The sequence below is a fragment of the Staurois parvus genome, unplaced genomic scaffold (assembly GCF_062004578.1).
Source record: "Staurois parvus isolate SC_StPar_1 unplaced genomic scaffold, SC_StPar_1.0 ptg000144l, whole genome shotgun sequence".
In the NCBI taxonomy this organism is placed as follows: Eukaryota; Metazoa; Chordata; class Amphibia; order Anura; family Ranidae; genus Staurois; species Staurois parvus.
The window spans coordinates 469634-494734 of NW_028317940.1; the positions used below are offsets into that span (position 1 = coordinate 469634).

General features: G+C 45.9%; 2 protein-coding genes across 2 annotated transcripts in view; one reads left to right on the plus strand and one right to left on the minus strand.

The window, feature by feature from the left end:
- LOC149464993 (uncharacterized) overlaps positions 1-25101 on the minus strand; it is a 374728-nt gene that overhangs the window by 200532 nt on the left and 149095 nt on the right. The window lies entirely within an intron of this gene.
- The window catches only part of LOC149464999 (uncharacterized), a 111685-nt gene that overhangs the window by 60340 nt on the left and 26244 nt on the right, over positions 1-25101 (plus strand). Inside the window, exons 7-12 of the mRNA XM_089673775.1 lie at positions 3442-3641; positions 3731-3961; positions 4085-4223; positions 6546-6823; positions 21417-21562; positions 23331-23478. Coding sequence (XP_089529901.1) covers positions 3442-3641; positions 3731-3961; positions 4085-4223; positions 6546-6823; positions 21417-21562; positions 23331-23478 — 1142 coding nt within the window. The remainder of the gene's footprint in view (positions 1-3441; positions 3642-3730; positions 3962-4084; positions 4224-6545; positions 6824-21416; positions 21563-23330; positions 23479-25101) is intronic.

The window sequence follows — 25101 nt, forward strand, 5'->3', positions numbered from 1 at the left end:
TATGTATAATGATACAATGTATAATGGAATGTATATAATTATATAATGTATAATGTGATGTATATAATGATACAATATATAATAGAATGTATAAAATGATACAATGTATAATAGCATGTATATAATGATAGAGTGTATAATAGGATGTATACAATGTATAATGGAATGTATATAATGATACAATGTATAATAGGATGTATATAATGATACAATGTATAATGTGATGTATATAATAATACAATGTATAATAGGATGTATATAATGATACAATGTATAATGTGATGTATATAATAATACAATGTATAATGGGATGTATATAATGATACAATGTATAATGGAATGTATATAATGATACCATGTATAATGGAATGTATATAATACAATGTATAATAGGATGTATATAATGTCACAATGTATAATAGGCTGTATATAATGATACAACGTATAATAGGCTGTACATAATGATACAATGTATAATAGAATGTATATAATGATACAATGTATAATATGATGTATATAATGATACAGTGTATAATAGGATGTATATAATGATACAGTGTATAATAGGATGTATATAATGATACAATGTATAATAGGATGTATATAATGATACAATGTATAATGTAATGTACCGTGAAGGAAATGCGTATTTGCTCCCTGCTGATATTGAATGTTTGCCCACTCACAAAGAAATGATCGGTCTAAAAATCAAATGTTCGGTGTATTGTAACACTGAGAGACAGAATAGCAACCACAAATTCAGCAGAAATGCATGTTTAACAAATGATGACTGATCTGCATGTTCATGAGGGAAACAAGGATTTGATCCCCTATCATTTAGCAAGATTTCTGCTACCAGGTGTCTTTCATACAGGTAACAAGCTAAGATTAGACGCAGTCTCTTAAAGGGAGTGTTGCTAATCTCATTTTGTTACCTGTATAAAAGACACCTGTCCACAGGAGCAATCAAACAATCAGATTCCAAACTCTCCACCATGGCAAAGACCAAAGAGCTGTCCAAGGATGTCAGGGACAAGATTGTAGACCTACACAAGGCTGGACTGGGCTACCAAACTATCGTCAAGCGGCTTGGTGAGAAGGTGACAACAGTTGGTGCAATCATTCACAAATGGAAGAAACACAAAACAAGTGTCAGTCTCCCTAGGTCTGGTGCACCATGCAAGATCTCACCTCGTGGAGTGTCAATGATCATGAGAACAGTGAGGAATCATCCCAGAACTACAAGTGAGGATCTTGTCAATGATCTCCAGGCAGCTGGGACCACAGTCACCAAGAAAACAAATAGTAACACACTACGCCGACAAGGACTGAAATCCTGCAGTGCCCGCAAGGTCCCTCTGCTCAAGAAAGCACATGTCCAGGCCCGTTTGAAGTCTGCCACTGAACATCTGAATGATGCAGAGGAGGACTGGTTGGAAGTGTTGTGGTCAGATGAGACCAAAATCCAGCTGTTTGGCATCAACTCAACTCGCCGTGTTTGGAGGAGGAGGAATGCTGCCTATGACCCCAAGAACACCATCCCAACTGTGAAACAACAGGACAACTGCACCGCATCAAAGGGACGATGGACGGGGCAATGTACCATCAAATCTTGGGTGAGAACCTTCTTCCCTCAGCCAGGGCATTGAAAATGGGTTGTGGATGGGTGTTCCAGCATGACAATGACCCAAAACACACGGCCAAGGCAACAAAGGAGTGGTTCAAGAAGAAGCACATTAAGGTCCTGGAGTGGCCTAGCCAGTCTGCAGACCTTCATCCGATTGAAAATCCGTGGAGGGAGCTGAAAGTTCGAGTTGCCAAACGTCAGCCACCAAACCTTAATGACTTGGAGAGGATCTGCCAAAAGGAGTGGGCCAAAATCCATCCTGAGATGTGTGCAAACCTGGGGGCCAACTCCAGGAAACGTCTGACCTCTGTGATTGCCAACAAGGGATTTGCCACCAAGTACTAAGTCATGTTTTGTGAAGGGGATCAAATCCTTATTTCCCTCATGAACATGCAGATCAGTCATCATTTGTTAGACATGCATTTCTGCTGAATTTGTTGTTGCTATTCTGTCTCTCAGTGTTACAATACACCGAACATTCGATTTTTAGACCGATCATTTCTTTGTGAGTGGGCAAACATTCAACATCAGCAGGGGATCAAATGCACATTTCCTTCAATGTGTGTGTGTATATATATATATACATTGTATACAGTCTGGGGGAGGGGGGACTCATTTCTGGGGGATACTGTATATTTCTGTCCCCCTTGGTGGGAGTGGAGGTGACCCCTCTATGAGGACATACAGTCCATGCACACCCAGCACAAGGCCCGGATCACACTACCAGACGGTTCTCGGGGCTGCAGTTCCTCTGAGCTCCACAAGGTGATCTCACTTCTACTCAGACAGGAAGTCTTTATGGAAGACAGGAAGTGATGTCAGGTTGAGCTAAGAAATTCCACAACTTACGACTTAGAGAGGAGACATTGCTGAAAGTGGCAGCGGAGGAGGTAATAAGATCTGATTTATATTTACGAGAAACTCCAAATAATTCTTACTTCAGTTTGTCAAAATGATCTCTCTATAAGAAAGCCAGAGTAGATAAAATGACGACACCAATGAGGATGGAGGAGGACCGGAGTCACATGACTGAGAGGATACTAAACCTCACCCTGGAGATCATCTACCTGCTGACCGGAGAGGTGAGGAGGATTCTGGGAGGTCACATGACATCACTCTCATCTCTATTAATAACACAGACCTGACCGGAGAGGTGAGGAGGATTCTGGGGGGTCACATGACATCACTCTCATTTCTATTAATAAAACACAGACCTGACTGGAGAGGTGAGGAGGATTCTGGGAGGTCAGATGACATCATTCTTGTCTCTATTAATAAAGCACAGACCTGACCGGAGAGGTGAGGAGGATTCTGGGAGTCTAACATGATGTTTCTATTGGTTCCCCAATACAGAGATTTCCTCTTCTGAAGTCAGGTGATCATATGACCATCACAGTGCCTCCATGTGACTCCCTAAACCCTGAGAGACACAACATGCAGAAGATTCTAGAAGTCACCAAGAAGATGATGGAGCTGCTGACAGGAGAGGTGAGCGGTGCCGGGAATTCTGGGACATTCTCCAGTAACAGACAAGGGATGTGTCTGGATGGTGACTGTATCATTGTGTGTGTCAGGTTCCTATAAGGTGTCAGGGTGTCACTGTCTATTTCTCCATGGAGGAGTGGGAGTATTTAGAAGGACACAAGGACCTCTACAAAGACGTCATGATGGACAATCAGCCGCCCCTCACATCACCGGGTAAGAGGAGACTTTATTGGAAAGGAGAGAGCAGTACGGAGGATCCACCTAGATCCCCCATCAGCTGATAAACACATAGAAACAATGGATTCAGTCAGTGTGTGTGATTCCTACAGATGGATCCAGTCATGGGAACCCACCAGAGAGATGTCCCCGTCCTCTGTATTCCCGGGATTCCACACAGGAAGGTCACACCATCCCTCACCATCATCAGGTAGATGGATCCAGTCATGGGAACCCACCAGAGAGATGTTCCCATCCTCTGTATTCCCAGGATTCCACACAGGAAGGTCACACCATCCCTCACCATCATCAGGTAGATGAGGAACAATCACTGATAGTAGAATTAGGATCTGAACATTATCTGCATTGTTACCATTGATGTCATTTTTATTATATATTCAGAGTGGAAACCTGAGAGATTCTACAGTTGATGGTCAAGAAGAGATAAAAGAAGAGGAGGATGATGAGGATGGGGCGATGGAGGAGTCAGAGATTCCAGAAGGACACAAAGATCTGCACCAGGACACCATGGTGGAGTCATCCAGCTACAGGAACCCACCAGAGAGATGTCCCCGTCCTCTATATTCCCGGGATTCCACACAGGAAGATCTCACCTTCCCTCACCATTACAAGGTTTGTGGGACAGAGAATCTAGAACATGGACTCATGGAGACGATGTGCGGATTTTCTATTTAATGTCACAATAATAAATCTTCTATCTTACAGATGATATTTTCTCTCCTTCTCTTGATGTAGAGTGGAGATCCAATCGATATAGAATTTGAGGTGAAATCAGAAGAAGAGGCGTATGTGAGGGATGATCAGCAGTCTATGGAGGAGGATGGAATAACGGGGACATTTATAGAGGAGGACACTCCTACAGAGATCAGCACAGGTGGGTCATGAACACTAAATCCATTCCTCCACCCACACTGCTCACTGATTGGTCCAGAGTAGGGCAGGGGCGGGGTGATATCAGCCTGTAATACCCTGGTCACTTTCTTGAGCTGTGTTCCCTGTCCTGTATTTCTGGATTTCTCTCGGATAATCTTCTTTCTCTGTGCTGCAGACACTATGTCTCTAGACTGGATTTATGGAGGTTCTGGGGATCAGCCGGCAGCAAAATGTGGATTTCCACCATAAGCATGGCTCAGCCTAGACACCTGGGGGATGGTGAGCAGATATATGGTGGAGGACGGTGAGCACATATATGGTGGAGGATGGTGAGCAGATATATGGTGGAGGATGGTGAGCACATATACGGTGGAGGATGGTGAGCAGATATATGGTGGAGGATGGTGAGCAGATATACGGTGAAGGATGGTGAGCAGATATACGGTGTAGGATGGTGAGCAGATATACGGTGGAGGATGGTGTGCAGATATACGGTGGAGGATGGTGAGCAGATATACGGTGGAGGATGGTGAGCAGATATACGGTGGAGGATGGTGAGCAGATACACGGTGAAGGATGGTGAGCAGATACACGGTGGGGGATGGTGAGCAGATATACGGTGGGGGATGGTGAGCAGATATATGGTGGGGGATGGTGAGCACATATACGGTGGAGGATGGTGAGCAGATATATGGTGGGGGATGTCTCTGCACGGGAATTGATGACAGATGCACATATTTTTCGTTATCCACAGAAGGGTTCACTGAATGAACACTTTATTGATTGAACTTGATTTTTTATATACATTCATATATTTATATTTTTATTTCAATATTAATATTTTTTACTATTTGTTCTTCTAATATATATGTATTTCTTCACTTTGTATTTTGTTCATATATTGGTTTGTTTCATGTAGCTCAGCATTTTTCCTCTTCACATTATGAGTGTATAATTTGCCGCGCTGAGACACGGGTTCTGTGCACTAGCGGCTGCAGCATTTAATTGTCATTTTTTGTTTTTTATGTCACCATAGTTAGCGCTTTAGTGATTCAATTTATTTTAGATAATAGCTGGCAGGGTGACGGGTGGATTGTGTTCCTTCATTGCCAGCCCCGAGTACCTGGACAGGAGTAGGGGTAGCATTGCCTGGAAGCGATCCCCCTGCAGAAGCTGAAAGCCGGTTTCTTCTCCTCTCCCTCCCACCAGCATTCAGTGGCTGTAGGAGGACAATAGAAAAAATTTGTAAAAATCAAAAAACTACTGACACCATCCTCTGCCCTACTAACACCGTCTACTGCTCTGCTGACACTATCCACTGCCCTGCTGGCTGACAACATCCGCTGTCCTTCTGACACCATCCGCTGTCCTTCTGGCACAATCCACTGCCCTACTGGCTGACACCATCCACTGCCCTACTGGCTGACACCATCCACTGTCCTTCTGACATCGTCCACTGCCCTGCTAACACTGCCCACCGCTCCACCGACAGTCCACTTCCCTACTGACTGACACTGTCAGTACCTTTAAACTCAGGCTAAGTTAAAAAGAAAGGGTGCCAAACCCCGGTGATTTTTGATCTTTTGTTCAGGTAGATCTCCATCTCTCAAAGCTTGCCTACCCCTGCTCTGTGCTGTACATTACATACTCCTGCACTATATACACTGTGTGTTGTACATTATAGACTCCTGACCCCTGCACTAAATACTATGTGCTGTACATTACATACTCCTGACCCCTGCACTATATACTCCATGTTGTACATTACATACTCCTGACCCCTGCACTATATACTCCATGTTGTACATTACATACCCCTGACACCTGCACTATATACTCCATGTTGTACATTACATACTTCTGACCCCTGCACTAAATACACTGTGTGTTGTACATTATATACTCCTGACCCCTGCACTAAATACTATGTGCTGTACATTACATACTCCTGACCTCTGCACTAAATACACTGTGTGTTGTACATTACATACTCCTGATCCCTGCACTATACACTATGTTGTACATTACATACTCCTGACCCCTGCACTATATACACTGTGTGTTGTACATTATATACTCCTGACCCCTGCACTATATACTCCGTGTTGTACATTACATACTCCAGACCCCTGCACTATATATTCCATGTTGTACATTACATACTCCTGACCCCTGCACTGTATACTCTATATTGCATTGTTTCCTCACTCTCTGGGTTGAATTGTAAGCTCCTCAGAGACCAAACTGCCTAATGTGGGCGGAGTCCTGGTTTGGGGGAACCAATCAGCTCCTGTCTAGTAATCTCTTTGTCTTTGTATTTTAGTCCATGGCTGGGAGATGAGGAAAACCTCCAAGGATTGTCTCACTTTGTCTCCAGACTGGAAAGTAGAAGATGAGGACATCACACAGTATAGTCCAGGAGAAAACCCGGCTCCCTCCAATGTCCATCCAGCAGCACCCAGTGTAGATGGACCATCGGATTCCTCGTATCCTGAGGAACCTCAGACTGTGCGGGACCGGGCCGGGCTTCCAACAGGGAAGAGGGTTTCCTGTACTGAGTGCGGGAAATGTTTCCGTTTTAAAACCGATCTCATTATGCATGTAAGATCTCACACAGGGAAGAAGCCACATTCCTGTCCTGAGTGCGGGAAATGTTTTTTAAACAAATCACAGCTTGTCAGACATCATATAACCCACACGGGTGAGAAGCCTCATTCCTGTCCTGAGTGCGGGAAATGTTTTTCACAGAAGTCCATTCTCTCCATACATCAGAGATTGCACACGGGCGAGAAGCCTCATTCCTGTCCTGAGTGCGGGAAATGTTTTTCCTTTACTTCCAGCCTTTCCGTACATCGGAGATCCCACACGGGGGAGAAGCCGTATTCCTGCCCTGAGTGCGGGAAATGTTTTTCACAGAAGTCCCATCTTTCCACACATCAGAAATCTCACACGGGGGAGAAGCCATTTTCCTGTCCTAAGTGCGGGAAATGTTTTTCAGATAAGTACAGTCTGCATTATCATCAAACATCGCACACGGGGGAGAAGCCGTTTTCCTGTCCGGAGTGCGGGAAATGTTTTTCATTCCAGTCCAGTCTTAGCAGACATCAGAGACTGCACACAAGAGAGAAGCCACTTTCCTGTCCTGAGTGAGGGAAATGTTCCTCACTGAAGTCCTGTCTTCCTGTACATCAGGGATCCCATTAATAACGACTCCGCCTCCATATTCCAGACAAGGTATTTTCCTGACCAATTGGTTTTTTACCTTTTACGATTTCCTGATTTTTTTTTTTTTTTTTTTTTACTGCAATTTTGTAAAAAATAAATTGACAATAAAATTTTTGAAGAAATAAATTGTGTGTTCCGGGTGAATGACGACAAACTTCCATGTCCAAAAAAATTGCTCATAGGTAACACTTTAAAAGCCTTCACAGGTCCACATTTTGGAGTCACCTGGAGTTGGGGCCCCACTGAGGCGCCCTAGGCAGTAGCTGACTACATCCGAAGAGTTACATTGGTGAACAATGGGAGAAGGACCCCCTTATATCAGTGGTCAGTGTAGTGGTCCCTTACATTGGTGACCGATGGGAGAAGGACCCCCTTATATCAGTGGTCAGTGCAGTGGTCCCTTAGATTGGTGACCGATAGGAGAAGGACCCCCTTATATCAGTGGTCAGTGTGGCGGTCCCTTATATTGGTGACCAATAGGAGAAGGACCCCCTTATATCAGTGGTCAATGTAGTGGTCCCTTATGTTGGTGACCAATAGGAGAAGGACCCCCTTATATCAGTGGTCAGTGTAGCGGTCCCTTACATGGTGACCAATGGGAGAAGGACCCCCTTATATCAGTGGTCAGTGTAGTGGTCCCTTACATTGGTGACCGATGGGAGAAGGACCCCCTTATATCAGTGGTCAGTGCAGTGGTCCCTTACATTGGTGACCAATAGGAGAAGAACCCCCTTATATCAGTGGTCAATGTAGTGGTCCCTTATGTTGGTGACCAATAGGAGAAGGACCACCTTATATCAGTGGTCAGTGTAGCGGTCCCTTACATGGTGACCAATGGGAGAAGGACCCCCTTATATCAGTGGTCAGTGTAGTGGTCCCTTACATTGGTGACAATGGTAGAAGGACCCCCTTATATCAGTGGTCAGTGTAGTGGTCCCTTACATTGGTGACAATGGGAGAAGGACCCCCTTATATCAGTGGTCCCTTACATTGGTGACCGAAGGGAGAAGGACCCCCTTATATCAGTGGTCAGTGCAGTGGTCCCTTACATTGGTGACCGATAGGAGAAGGATCCCCTTATATCAGTGGTCAGTGTGGCGGTCCCTTATATTGGTGACCAATAGCAGAAGGACCCCCTTATATCAGTGGTCAATGTACTGGTCCCTTATGTTGGTGACCAATAGGAGAAGGACCCCCTTATATCAGTGGTCAGTGTAGCGGTCCCTTATATTAGTGACCGATAGGAGAAGGACCCCCTTACATCAGTGGTCAGTGTGGCGGACCCTTATATTGATGACCAATAGGAGAAGGACCCCCTTATATCAGTGGTCAGTGTAGCGGTCCCTTACATTGGTGACAATGGGAGAAGGACCCCCTTATATCAGTGGCCAGTGTAGCGGTCCCTTACATGGTGACCAATAGGAGAAGGACCCCCTTATATCAGTGGTCAATGTAGTGGTCCCTTACATTGGTGACCAATGGGAGAAGGACCCCCTTATATCAGTGGCCAGTGTAGCGGTCCCTTACATGGTGACCAATGGGAGAAGGACCCCCTTATATCAGTGGTCAGTGTAGTGGTCCCTTACATTGGTGACCGATGGGAGAAGGACCCCCTTATATCAGTGGTCACTGTAATGGCCCCTTACATTGGTGACCGATGGGAGAAGGACCCCCTTATATCAGTGGTTAGTGTAGTGGTCCCTTATATTAGTGACCAATAGGAGAAGGACCCCCTTATATCAGTGGTCAGTGTAGTGGTCCCTTACATTGGTGGCCATGGGAGAAGGACCCCCTTATATCAGTGGTCAGTGTAGTGGTCCCTTACATTGGTGGCCAATGGGAAAAGGACCCCCTTATATCAGTGGTTAGTGTAGTGGTCCCTTACATTGGTGGCCGATGGGAGAAGGACATTCTTACATCCCCATGAAATCGTCCCTGAGAGACAGAAATTGTTCATTGCTAAAGCAGCTCCTGGAACCCTTTGGAGGAGCCCTGGCTGAGAAAGGCTGGACTAGGCAGTCATATATTTTTGTCCCCCTTGGTGGGAGTGGAGGTGACCCCTCTATGAGGACATACAGTCCATACACACCCAGCACAAGGTCGGGGTCACACTACCAGATGGTTCTCGGGGCTGCAGTTCCTCTGAGCTCCACAAGGTGGTGATCTGTGGAAGACAGGAAGTGATGTCACGTATAAGTAGGAAGTTCCGGGTGAGAAACAAGTTAGGGAGGAAGTAGAGAGGAGACGTTGGTGGAAGCGGCGGCAGAGGAGGTAATATAATCTTTACACCCAGTAACCCCTCATTCATGCCTGTCCTCTTCCTCCATCGTCACAACTGTCCTCATCATCGTCCCGTCTGTCCTCCTCCTCCACAGTCACGTCCGTCCTCTTCCTCCATCGTTGTGTCCATCCTCTTCTTCCACCGCCATGTCTGTCCTCTTCCTCCATCGTCACGCCCGTCCTCTTCCTCCATCGTCCTGTTCGACCTCTTCCTCCATCATCACGTCCTTCCTCTATCGTCACGTTCGACCTCTTCCTCCATCATCATGTCCATCCTCTTCCTCCATCGTCTTGTCCGTCCTCTTCCTCCATCGTCTTGTCCGTCCTCTTCCTCCATCGTCACGTCCGTCCTCTTCCTCCATCGTCACGTCCGTCCTCTTCCTCCATCGTCACGTCCGTCCTCTTCCTCCATCGTCACGTCCGTCCTCTTCCTCCATCGTCACGTCCGTCCTCTTCCTCCATCGTCACGTCCGTCCTCTTCCTCCATCGTCACGTCCGTCCTCTTCCTCCATCGTCACGTCAGTCCTCTTCCTCCATCGTCACGTCCGTCCTCTTCCTCCATCGTCACGTCCGTCCTCTTCCTCCATCGTCACGTCCGTCCTCTTCCTCCATCGTCACGTCCGTCCTCTTCCTCCATCGTCACGTCCGTCCTCTTCCTCCATCGTCACGTCCGTCCTCTTCCTCCATCGTCACGTCCGTCCTCTTCCTCCACTGTCACGTCCGTCCTTTACCTCCACTGTCACGTCCGTCCTTTACCTCCACTGTCACGTCCGTCCTCTACCTCCATCGTCATGTCCGTCCTCTACCTCCATCGTCATGTCCGTCCTCTACCTCCATCGTTATGTCCGTCCTCTTCTTCCACCGTCACGTCTGTCCTCTTCCTCCATAGTCACTGTGACGTCTTTTATCTCCAGCAGATGATGATACACACATATTCCTAGATTGTAAGCTCGAAAGAGCAGGGCCCTCGAACCCCTCATGTATTGTATTGTTTCTGTCTTGTCTCATGTTCTGTCCCCCTTGCTATTGTACAGTGCTGAGCATACCCTTTGGCGCTATATAAATACTGTATAATAATATATAGTGTGGGAACCCAGATTGGCCCCTTCAGGGGCAGAACATTCCCCCACTTCCGGGGCCGGAACATTCTCCTCATTGTGGAGCGTTACCCTCTCACCTTAGCAGTCTCTTGTAATGAGGACAGAGGTTTGGTTTCAGGTTGTCTTGAAATTCGCACTTCCACTCCCTTCCCCTGAAGATACCAACCCCCACCCCTCACACCTGACTACCTCCCCCATGTATCTCGGCTCCACTGCTGCTCCTGCAGGCCCAGGACCGGCATGGTGCATGGAGTGAAGGGTGATCAGTTCTGCGATCTCTCCTCCAGTGAATGAACCCAGAAGAGACGGTAAATTCATTACTTCCAGGTTCAGAGCCATCATTCCCCGGTCACTGCAGCTGATTAAGCCCGATCTGTTCTTGGTCAGCTACACTGGGGTCCATAGGTGACGCTGGCGGTCTAAAAGATGCCTAAAGTCTATATAAAGAGAGCCTGTCATTTTGACTATGCTATCACAAAGGGAGCTAGTGGCCACACATCGTCGTTCATGTCGCAATTCTGAGCCTTGTCTTTCCATCGTTATGGGTAGTGAAGTTAGTTTGGGTTTTGCATTGGTCTTGATGACATCAGAGAACCTGAGACCAATGGCACATAGGGAAGAAGAGGCTATGTGGACCAGTCTTACAACCCAGAGGATCCTGGGCTCTTTGAGCTCTGCATTGATCTTGATGACATCAGAGAACCTATGACCTACAGAGCACAGGGAAGAAGAGGATATAAGGACCGGTCTTACAACCCAGAAGAGCCAGAGGTGTCGAGTCTGCATTGTTCTTGCTGACATCAGAGAACCTATGACCTACAGAGCATAGGGAAGAAGAGGTGGCATGATCCGGTCTTAGATCCCAGGCTCCCCTGGGTTGTATGGGTTCTGCATTGGTCTTGATGACATCAGAGAACCTGCAACCAATGGAGCACAGGGAAGAAGAGGCTGTGTGGACCGGTCTTATAACCTGGAGGACCCTGTAGTCTATGGGTTCTGCATTGGTCTTGGTGACATCAGAGAATCTGAGACCAATGGAGCACAGGGAAGAAGAGTCTGTTGGACTGCTTTTACAACCCAGAGGATCCTGGGGTCTTTGGGCTCTGCATTGGTCTTGACATTGGAGAACCTATGACCTACAGAGCACAGGGAAGAAGAGGATGTGTGGACCAGTCTTACAACCCAGAAGGACCAGGGGGTGTCTCAGCTCTGCATCAGTCTTGATGACATCAGAGAACCTACATAGCATAGGGAAGAAGAGGTAGCATGGTCCAGTCTTACAACCCAGGGGAGCCTGGGATCTATGGACTCTGCATTGGTCTTGATGACATCCGAGAACCTGCAACCAATGGAGCACATGGAAGAAGAGGCTGTGAGGGCAGGTCTTACAACCTGGAGGACCCTATAGTCTATGGGCTCTGCATTGGTCTTGATGTCATCAGAGAACTTATGACCTACAGAGCATAGGGAAGAAGAGGATAAGAGGACCGGTCTTACAACCCAGAAGAGCCGGGGGTGTCTGGACTCTGCATTGGTCTTGATGACATCGGAGAACCTATGACCTACATGTAGACCGGTTCTGCATTGGTCTTGATGACATCAGAGAACCTGAGACCAATGGAGCATAGGGAAGAAGAGACTGTGTGGACCAGTCTTACAACCCAGAGGAGCCTGGGCTCTTTGGGCTCTGCATTGATCTTGATGTCATCAGAGAACTTATGACCTACAGAGCATAGGGAAGAAGAGGATAAGAGGACCGGTCTTACAACCCAGAAGAGCCGGGGGTGTCTGGACTCTGCATTGGTCTTGATGACATCGGAGAACCTATGACCTACAGAGCATAGGGAAGAAGGGAAGAAGAGGTGGCATGGTCCAGTCTTACAACCCCAGGGGGCCTGGGATCTATGGGCTCTGCATTGGTCTTGATGACATCAGAGAACCTATGACCTACAGAGCATAGGGAAGAAGGGAAGAAGAGGTGGCATGGTCCAGTCTTACAACCCAGGGGAGCCTGGGACCTATGGGCTCTGCATTGGTTTTGATGACATCAGAGAACCTGCAACCAATGGAGCACATGGAAGAAGAGGCTGTGAGGGCAGGTCTTACAACCTGGAGGACCCTGTAGTCTATGGGCTCTACATTGGTCTTGATGACATCTGAGAACCTGCAACCAATGGAGTATAGGGAAGTAGAGGCTGTGTGGACCAGTTTTCCAACCCAGAGGAGCCTGGGCTCTGCATTGATCTTGATGACATCAGAGAACCTATGACCTACAGAGCACAGGGAAGAAGAGGATATGAGGACCAGTCTTACTACCCAGAAGAGCCGGGGGTGTCTGGACTCTGCATTGGTCTTGATGACATCAGAGAACCTATGAGCTACAGAGCATAGGGAAGAAGAGGTGGCATGGTCCAGTCTTACAACCCAGGGGAGCCTGGGATCTATTGGCTCTGCATTGGTCTTGATGACATCGGAGAACCTATGACCTACAGAGCATAGGGAAGAAGAGGTGGCATGGTCCAGTCTTAAAACCCAGGGGAGCCTGGGATCCATGGGCTCTGCATTGGTCTTGATGACATCGGAGAACCTATGACCTACAGAGCATAGGGAAGAAGAGGTGGCATGGTCCAGTCTTACAACCCAGGGGACATATATTAAGATAGTTATTTAAGAGGTTATTGAATAAATTAGCGTGTCACCCAATGTATGGTCTCCATTCAGTAGCCAAAAGAGGCATACAAAAAAGGGGGGGTTTGTGAAAAGAGATTCACAGAAAAGCGGCTACATAGTGAACAGAACGTGACACACAGGAAGAAATTTCCAAAATTTATGCTTTATTACACATATAAAAATATGACATATGGGCTTTCGCCCTGGTTTACCATCACCTCAGTTGAGACAATACACACAGACCTAAAACCATTTAAAATGACACCAGAACCGGTCTACATGTATGTGCAGCAGGGAAAATGGCTACAAGAGTCTAGTGTCCCTGTAGCACAAACACACAAGTGAACACTTCCCTAGGGAGGTGTATCCAAAAATTATGCCATGGGCATACCATAATGAAGGATATAAGGGATTTAAGCAGTGACCATATAGGCAAATCCCAATCAAGGAATCCAAAAATTATACTAGATATATGTATGTCACATGTATACAATAAAGCAAGCACAATATGCGTCAAAATGGAGAATAGCAGGCCTCAGGCCTGTATGAAGGAAGACATAAATGTCAAATATATTATACAATACATTCCTGTGCCGGCACAAGTGGTTGGGGCCCATTCATCTGTAATATAGATAGCTGTTTCCTAGAGCTCTTGGATGGGAATATGCCCCATTTATTTCCAGGATGGAGGAAAAGATGCACAAAGCAGCACTCTGCTTGAAGTGGTTTCTTCACCACTATATGTGGACTATACACCACTTTTGTAGGAAAAAACAAGACACATCCCAAAGACTCTTCTGCCTGTAGAAATATATATGATGGTATATCTTGTATCCTATACAGCGCACCATGATGTCCCCATCCTGTAGTGAAACAAACAATGTGTGGGAAGTCACTGACAGAGCTAACACTCTATAGAAGATATATAGGTCATATAGATCACAGAGGACCATATATCTAATGTCCTGTAACAATCCACTCACCACCTGTGCTATGGATAACAGGAATGAAAGAGAAGTCCTTCATAGGTACTGCCATACAGGGCCAAGGCGGCCAAGGAACCACCGCTGACATCCGCCGATATACCGCGGGTTCCAGCCCCTTCTCGGCGCTTGTGCTGCTTAAGCTTGCCTCATGGCATGTGAAGATGGCTTTCTCCTTATGGGTCAGCGTGCGTTCCACCTAGTGCGCATGACCGGAAGTGACGTATCTGACGTATGACGTCAACGCGTTTCGCCGATGGGCGTATCTCACTCAGCTTCGTCAGGACCAATGAAACAACCGCATTTCAATTCTCTATTTATAGTGGGTAAAGACCCACCCATTTATGCAAAAAACCCAACCTGCAGTTATTCCTAATGGAAGAAAGAGAGGGCTAAATACTTAGCACAGCTGCTGGTCATTGTTGAATATAGTTAAAAAGACAGACATCTGGAGATAATAGAGGGGGGAGAGGCTTTAGCAATTTGGACGGTGCATATATTGATCAAAAAAACCAGAATTAAATATATTCATCGACTAAAGCACCCATCACACTCTAACCAGAAGATGGCGATATTAATCAGAGAATCAACAAGTCTATCCACTGAGTCTAATTGTCAAAAAAAAACCCATATAAATTACCATAACATACCACAAGATGGCAATATAACCTGAAAATTCTCATTAAGGGTTATTTCCACAAAAATACCCCAATTTTTAAATATCCATCCTATGGTATAATTATTATTAAAGAAAGAAGGTACATAGGAAAAAATTAACTCAGCATTCAATCCTAATACATTTTGTTTGGAGCTATATTTAAACTCATAGCTTAAGATCATCCATATTATTTTAATTATTTCCGTATACATATATACTTTTTTAGGGATTAAGTGACATAAAGTCCACCTATTTGTGAAAACAAAAATTCCACAAATTAACCACCACATGGCAATAATGAGGTACATGGCTATAACTATTTTTCCAAAAATACTGCTGCACATACATGTAGACCGGTTCTGGTGTCATTTTAAATGGTTTTAGGTCTGTGTGTATTGTCTCAACTGAGGTGATGGTAAACCAGGGCGAAAGCCCATATGTCATATTTTTATATGTGTAATAAAGCATAAATTTTGGAAATTTCTTCCTGTGTGTCACGTTCTGTTCACTATGTAGCCGCTTTTCTGTGAATCTCTTTTCACAAACCCCCCCTTTTTTTTACAACCCAGGGGAGCCTGGGATCTATGGGCTCTGCATTGGTTTTGATGACATCAGAGAACTTGCAACCAATGGAGCATAGGGAAGAAGAGGATGTGTGGACTGGTCTTACAACTTAGAGAACCCTGGGGTCTAAGGGCTCTGCATTGGTCTTGATGACATCAGAGAACCTATGACCAACAGAGCATAGGTATGAAGAGGCTGCATGGACCACAGAGAAGCAGAGATTCATGGAAGTAAAAGTACACAATATTCTGGTTGAGTCATAGGGGGGCTATTGTCATGAAGGCTGAGAGGCAAGTTTAGATGAAGGTATTTAGGGGAATGGGGAATCTGTACACCAACCTTTCTCAACCTATCCCAGAGCAACCTCGAAAACAACTTTCAGGTCTCGGGGAACCCTTACTAAATCCAATTCATTGGGTGTCAATGGGGAAAATTGCCCTTACATTTGTGGTCAAGAGGAAAAGTACAACTCTTCCATTGATGGTCAGAATGCCACCCTTAAAGACGGCTTCAGAGATCACTGGAGTCACGATGCTGGCTCTGCCTAGTGGTGTTGGCCCTAAAAATTTGTAGGCAACATCAAATAGGAGGTCAATCAGCTACAGCTCATGGAAGCCCAAATGACCTCTGAAGGAACCCTGGGTGAGAATGGCTGCTATACGCCTTTTGTGGGAATTTTTGTATTTTATTAGGTTATGATCATACATGTTCTAATTCCCACTGGGAGCAACCCTCCTAATTAACCCCTTATATCCCCATCCTAATGTTACACAACTAATGCCGTCCAGATAATTCTCTGCTATCCACCTACACAGAAACCGGCATAGATCACATGGCCACATCAATGAGGATGGAGGAGGACCGGAGTCACATGACTGAGAGGATACTAAACCTCACCCTGGAGATCATCTACCTGCTGACAGGAGAGGTGAGGAGGATTCTGGGAGGTCACATGACATCACTCTCATCTCTATTAATAAAACGCAGACCTGATCGGAGAGGTGAGGAGGAATCTGGGAGGTCACATGACATCACTCTCATCTCTATTAATAAAACACAGACCTGACCGGAGAGGTGAGGAGGATTCTGGGAGGTCACATGACATCACTCCTATCTCTATTAATAAAACACAGACCTGACCGGAGAGGTGAGGAGGATTCTGGGAGGTCACATGACATCACTCTCATCTCTATTAATAAAACACGGACCTGACCGGAGAGGTGAGGAGGATTTTGGGAGTCTAACATGATATTTCTATTGGTTCCTCAATACAGAAATTTCCTCTTCTGAAGTCAGGTGATCATATGAGCATCACAGTGCCTCCATGTGACTCCCTAAACCCTGAGAGACACAACATGCAGAAGATTCTAGAAGTCACCAAGAAGATGATGGAGCTGCTGACAGGAGAGGTGAGCGGTGCCGGGAATTCTGGGACATTCTCTAGTAACAGACAAGGGATGTGTCTGGATGGTGACTGTATCATTGTGTGTGTCAGGTTCCTATAAGGTGTCAGGATGTCACTGTCTATTTCTCCATGGAGGAGTGGGAGTATTTAGAAGGACACAAGGACCTCTACAAGGACGTCATGATGGAGAATCAGCCGCCCCTCACATCACCGGGTAAGAGGAGACTTTATTGGAAAGGAGAGAGCAGTACGGAGGATCCACCTAGATCCCCCATCATCTGATAAACACATAGAAACAATGGATTCAGTCAGTGTGTGTGTGTTTCCTACAGATGGATCCAGTCATGGGAACCCACCAGAGAGATGTCCACATCCTCTGCATTCCCGGGATTCCACACAGGAAGGTCACACCATCCCTCACCATCATCAGGTAGCTGAGGAACAATCACTGATAGTATCATTAGGATCTGTACATTATCTGCATTGTTACCATTGATGTCATTTTATTATATATTCAGAGTGGAAACCTGAAAGATTCTACAGTTGAGGTTAAAGAAGAGATAACAGAGGAGGAGGATGAGGATGGGGTGATGGAGGAGTCAGAGATTCCAGAAGGACACAAAGATGTGTACCAGCACACCATGGTGGAGTCATCCAGCTCCAAGAACCCATCAGAGAGATGTCCCCGTCCTCTGGATTCCCGGGATTCCACACAGGAAGGTCACACCATCCCTCACTATTACAAGGTTGGTGGGATGGAGAATCTAGAACATGGACTCATGGAGACAATGTGCGGATTTTCTATGTGATGTCACAATATTAAATCTTCTATCTTACAGATGATATTTTCTCTCCTTCTCTTGATGTAGAGTGGAGATCCAATCGATATAGAATTTGAGGTGAAGTCAGAAGAAGAAGAGCCTTATGTGAGGGATGATCAGCAGTCTATGGAGGAGGATGGAATAACGGGGACATTTATAGAGGAGGACACTCCTACAGAGATCAGCACAGGTGGGTCATGAACACGAAATCCATTCCTCCACCCATGCTGCTCACTGATTGGTGCAGAGTAGGGCAGCGTGATATCACTTTCCTGAGCTGTGTTCGCCGTCCTGTATTCCTGGATTCCTCTCGGATAATCTTCCTTCTCTGTGCTGCAGACACAATTTATGTCTCTAGACTGGATTTATGGAGATTATGGAGATTCTGGGGATCAGCTGGCAGCAAAATGTGGATTTTCACCATAAGCATGGCTCAGCCTAGACACCTGGGGGATGTGTGTGAGGTCTTCCGCCCCATCCCGGGTATAGTAGGATCTCTACCAGAACAATTCACCCGGGGTTCCTTGCTCTGTCTGCTGGCTGTATCGGGTGGAGAATTATGTCTGTATAGTCTCAGACCCAAGTCACTGAGTGCCGTCTCAGGAGATGGGAGGCAGGGGGGCGGGAGCTCTGCAACTTGTCTACAGTAAACGTTTAAGTCACCACTGATTGCTGAATACCAATAGTATGAGTCCTGACTATTACACTATATAATTTACATTATACATTACATACTCCTGACCCCTGCACTATATACTCCATGTTGTACATGCCATACTCCTGACCCCTACACTATATGTTCTATGTTGTACATTACATACTCCTTACTCCTGCACTATATAGTCTATGTAGTAAATTACATACTCCTGACCCCTGCACTATATACTCTATGTTGTACATTACATACTCCTGACCCCTGCACTATATAATCCATATTGTACATTACATACTCCTGACCCCTGCACTATATACTCTACATTGTACATTATATACTCCTGACCCGTGCATAATATACTCTATATTGTACATTACATACTACTGACCCCTGCACTATATACTCTATGTTGTACATTACATATTCCTTACTCCTGCACTATATAGTCTATGTAGTAAATTACATACTCCTGACCCCTGCACTCTATACTCTGTATTGCACATTACATACTCCTAACCCCTGTACTATATACTCTGTTGTACATTACATACTCCTGACCCCTGCACTATATACTCTATGTTGTACATTACATATTTGTGACCCCGCACTATATACTCTCTGTTGTACATTACATACTCCTGACCCCTGCACTATATACGCTATGTTGTACATTACATACTCCTTACTCCTGCACTATGTACTCTATGTTGTAAATTCCATAGTCCTGACCCCTACACTATATACTGTGTGTTGTACATTACATCCTCCTGACCCCTGCACTATATACTCTATATTGTACATTACATACTCCTGACCCCTGCACTATATACTCCATGTTGTACATTATATACTGTACTCCTTACCCCTGCAGTATATGCTCTATGTCGGGGGTCGGCAACCTGTCAATCGTGGGCAGGTTTGATACAAACCATTATATGACCAACAAACAAAGTGAAGAAATAAATATATATTAGGAAAAAAATTTTCTTTAAAAATATCAATACTGAAATAAAAATATAAATATATGAATATAAACAATATATATATATAAAAAATATGTACATATAAAACAAAAACCACACAAAAAATAAAGAATATTTTAAGTATGAATCAAATCAAAGTCAATCAAAAAATCAAGTTCAATTAATAAAGTGTTCATTCAGTGAACCCTTCTGTGGATAACGAAAAATATGTGCATCTGTCATCAATTACCGTGCAGAGACATCCCCCACCATATATCTGCTCACCATCCCCCACCGTATATCTGCTCACCATCCCCCACCGTATATCTGCTCACCATCTTCCACCATATATCTGCTCACCATCCCCCACCGTATATCTGCTCACCATCTTCCACCATATATCTGCAACATCCTCCACCGTATATCTGCTCAACATCCTCCACCGTATATCTGCTCACCGTCCTCCACCGTATATGTGCTCAACATCCTCCACCGTATATCTGCTCACCATCCTCCACCATATATCTGCTCACCGTCCTCCACCGTATATGTGCTCAACATCCTCCACCATATATGTGCTCAACATCCTCCACCGTATATCTGCTCACCATCCTCCACCGTATATCTGCTCACCATCCTCCACCATATATCTGCTCAACATCCTCCACCATACTCCTTACCCCTGCACTATATACTCTATATTGCATTGTTTCCTCACTCTCTGGGGGGAATTGTAAGCTCCTCAGAGACCAAGCTGCCTGATGTGGGCAGAGTCCTGGTTTGGGGGAACCAATCAGCTCCTGTCTAGTAATCCTCTTTGTCTTTGTATTTTAGTCCATGGCCGGGAGATGAGGAAAACCTCCGAGGATTGTCTCACTTTGTCTCCAGACTGGGTAGTAGAAGATGAGGACATCACACAGTATAGTCCAAGAGAAAACCCATCTCCCTCCAATGTCCATCCGGCACCACCCAGTGTAGATGGACCATCGGATTCCTCGCATCCTGGGGAACCTCAGATTGTGCGGGACCAGGCCAGCCTTCCAACAGGGAAGAGGTTCTTCTGTTCTGAGTGCGGGAAATGTTTCCGTTTTAAATCCGGTCTTAATGTGCATAAAAGATCTCACACGGGGGAGAAGCCATATTCCTGTCCGGAGTGCGGGAAATGTTTTGTACAAAAATCAGATCTTGTCAAACATCAGAGATCTCACACGGGGGAAAAGCCATTTTCCTGTTCTGAGTGTGGGAAAAGTTTTGCCAAAAAAGCACGTCTTGTCGCACATCAGAGGTCTCACATAGGGGAGAAGCCGCATTCCTGTTCAGAGTGCGGAAAATGTTTTTCAGAAAAGACCTATCTTTACAGACATCAGAGATCTCACACGGGGGAGAAACCTTACTCCTGCCTTGAGTGCGGGAAATGTTTTTCAGACAACTCCAATCTTTACAGACATCAGAGATACCACAAAGGGGAGAAACCATATTCCTGCCCTGAGTGCGGGAAATGTTTTTCAGATAAGTCCGCTCTTCATAATCATCAGAGATTGCACATAGAGGTGAATCCGTTTTCCTGTCCCGAGTGTGGAAAATGTTTTTCAAATAAGTCACATCTTTCCAGACATCGGAGATTGCACACGGGTGAGAAACCATATTCCTGTCCTGAGTGCGGGAAATCATTTCCAGATAAGTCACACCTTTACAGACATCAGAGGTCTCACACAGGGGAAAAGCCACTTTCCTGTCCCGAGTGTGGAAAATGTTTATCAGATAAGTCCAGTCTTTATAATCATCAGAGATTGCACACGGGGGTGAAACCGTATTCCTGTCGTGAGTGTGGAAAATGTTTTTCAAATCGCTCCGGTCTTTGCTATCATCAGAGATTCCACACGGAGGAGAAGTCCTATTTCTGTCCTGAGTGTGGGACGCGTTTTGCACTAAAATCAGAACTTGTCAGACATCAGAAGTGTCACAAAAATGAGAAGCCGTATTCCTGTCCTGAGTGCGGGAAATGTTTTTCCATTAAGTCACAACTTTGTAGACATCAGAGACTGCACACGGGCGAGAAGCCGTATTCCTGCCCTGAGTGCGGGAAATGTTTTTCAGTTAAGTCACATCGTGACAGACATCAAAGACTGCACACGGGGGAGAAGCCGTATTCCTGTTCGGAGTGCGGGAAATGTTTTTCGAGGAAGTCACATCTTGACAGACATCAGAGACTGCACACACGGCAGAAGCCACGTTCCTGTCCTGAGTGAGGGAAATGTTCCTTACTGAAGTCCTCTCTTCCTGGGGTCCCACACAACCCTGGAGGTGTACTAGTGCCTTGAGTGTGGGAAATGTCTTCTAGATGAATGTTACTGGACATCCCAGCTCTCATGTGGGGAAGAAGCTTCCCCTGATATACACCTCAGATATACTCCATGGCTGATCTTCATCATGGAAGAAACAGTTCATAAGGAGGTCAGAGGTCACCAAAGACGTGGATGAAGTGTGGGACCGGGTTGGCCATTGATGGCAGGAGAAGAATAAAAATGGTGTCCTCACCTGTCATTGGCTGAGTGGATTTTGTGGTGGGAGATTTCACAAACGCTTAGAGGTCTACATTTAAAAATTAATTGGACAAATTTGTCCAGCTATAACGAATACAGCCTCTGTTTTATTTACTACAATGATTTCCTACGATCGTCAGCGCCATCTAGCGGCCATGTGTTATTTTATTTTCCATTTGAGGTATTGCAGGACATATTATGGCCACTAGATGGTGCTGACAATCGTAGGAAATCACTGTGGTCTTTGGCGGATTAGACCCCCTCATGGATCTTCTGCCCCCTACTGACCGGGGAATGATGGCTCTGAACCTGGAAGTGATGAATTTCCTGTCTCTTCTGGGTTCATTCACAAGAGGGGAGATCGGAGAACTGATCATTCTTCACTCCATCAAACTGGCCAGTCCCAGGCCTGCAGGATCGGCATTTGAGCTGTTGGTGGATTAGACCCCTCATGGCTCCTTTGCCCCTACTGAAGCTGATGTGGAGCAGATCGTGTTCCATTTGCAGCTTCTCCGGCCACAGCGGTCAGGAACTTTAATTTGTTTCCACTTTTTTTTCACTTAACTTTATTGATATCACATCATGGACCATACACTCCTGAATTAGAATTTTGTTGTGACCGGTTCTCTTTAATGAGACATCAGGGGTCTATTAGACCACCAGCGTCACCTCTGGACCCCAGTGTAGCTGATCAAGAACAGATCGGGCTTAATCAGCTGCAGTGACCGGGGAATGACGGCTCTGAACCTGGAAGTAGTGAATTTCCCGTCTCTTCTGGGTTCATTCACCGGAGGGGAGATCGGAGAACTGATCATCCTTCACTCCATCAACCATGTCGGTCCCGGGCCTGCAGGAGCAGCAGTGGAGCCCGAGATACATGGAGGACCATTGGAGGATTAGACCCCTCATGGATTTTCTGCCCCTAATAAAGCTGATGGGGAGCAGACCGTGCTCCATTTGCAGCTTCTCCGGCCACAGCGGTCAGGAATGATGGTGCTGACCCTAGAAGTGATGGAATACACATTGCTTCTGAGTTTGTTCTAGCTAGGGGTGATCAGAGAACAGAGGTTTGCTGCTCTCCCTCTCCTCTACGTGGCAGTGCCCTCCAAACCAGTGCTGAGCCTGCAGGTGGGATTGCGTTTGGAACGTTAATTTGTTTCCACTTTTGTTTTTTCTTAACTTTATTGATATCACATCAGGGACCAAAAACCCCCTATGCCATAGCATTTTATGTTGTGACAGGTTCTCTTTAATGAGACATCAGGGGTCTGTTAGACCGCCAACATCACCTATAGACCCCAATGTGGCTGATCAACAACAGATCAGGCTTAATCAGCTGCAGCGACCGGGGAATGACGGCTCTGAACCTGGAAGCATTTCCCATCTCTGGGTTTATCACCGGAGGGGAGATCTGAGAACTGATCACCCTTCACTCCGTCAACCATGCCGGTCCCGGGTCTGCAGGAGCAGCAGTGGAGCCCGAGATACATGGAGGACCATTGGCGGATTAGACCCCTCATTGCTTTTCTGCACCTACAGATTGTGCTCCATTTGCAGCTTCTCCAGCCACAATGGTCAGGAATGATGGTGCTAACCCTGAGAGAGGTTCACTGCTCTCCCCCTCCTCTACCTGGCAGCGCCCACCATACCAGTGCTGAGCCGCAGGTGGGATAGCGTTTGCAACATTCATTTGTTTCCACTTTTTTTATCAACTTAACTTTATTGATATCACATCAGGGACCTGAAACCCCCTATGTCATAGCATTTTTTGTTGTGATAGGCTTTCTTTATTGAGACATCAGGGGTCTGTTTGACTGCCAACGTCACCTATGGACCCCAGTGTAGCCGATCAAATACAGATTGGGTTTAATCAGCTGCAGCGACCGGGGAATGACGGCTCTGAACCTGGAAGTGATGAATTCCAGAAATGGTGGAATTGATTCACGTTGCCAGGGATGCCCTCCATTTTTCTAAGCGTTGGGCATGTTGGCTTCATTTTCAGACCATCGAAGAGTACTGAGATATCTGGACGGGTTCAATGTGGTGAAGAGGGGGAAAGGGGAAATGAAGAGGGCAAGCATTGGACATGGCTTCATTTTCAGACCACCGAGGAGTACCGAAATATCTTGACGGGCTCAACATGGTGAAGAGGGGGAAAAAGGGGAAATGAAGAGGGTAAGCATTGGACATCGCTTCATTTTCAGACCACCGAGGAGTACCGAGATATCTGGATGGGCTCAACATGGTGAAGAGGGGGAAAAGGGGAAATGAAGAGGGTAAGCATTGGACATGGCTTCATTTTCAGACCACCGAGGAGTACCGAGATATCTGGACCGGCTCAACATGGTGAAGAGGGGGAAAAGGGGAAGTGAAGAGGGTAACAGGGCGGTGAAGCAGGAGAAGGAAGCCTGATGAACAAGGTGTACGGGTGAAGAGGGAGGTGGTGCAAGGAAAGGGAAGGGGGTAAAGAGGAGGGAAAGAACTTTGAAAGAATGGATACTCCACATTAACAGGTTAGCAGAAATGGAGATAGCTATTCACGTTGCCAGGGATGCCCTCCATTTATCTAAGCATTGGGCATGTTGGCTTCATTTTCAGAGCACCGAGGAGTACTGAGATATCTGGATGGGCCCAACATGGTGAAGAGGAGGAAAGGGGGAAATGAAGAGCATAACAGGGCGGTGAAGCAGAAGAAGGAAGCTTGGTGGACAAGAAGATGTAGAGGTGAAGAGGGAGGTGATACTGAGAAGAGAAGGGGGTAAAGAGGAGGGAAAGAACTTTGAAAGAATGGATACTCCGCATTAACAGGTTAGCAGAAATGGAGGAATCGATCCATGTTGCCAGGGATGCCCTCCATTTTTCTAAGCGTTGGCCATGTTGGCTTCATTTTCAGACCACTGAGAAGTACCGAGATATCTGGATGGGCTCAACATGGTGAAGAGGGGGAAATGAAAAGGGTAACGGGAGTGAAGCAGGAGAAGGAAGCTTGGTGGTCAAGGAGATGTAGGGGTGA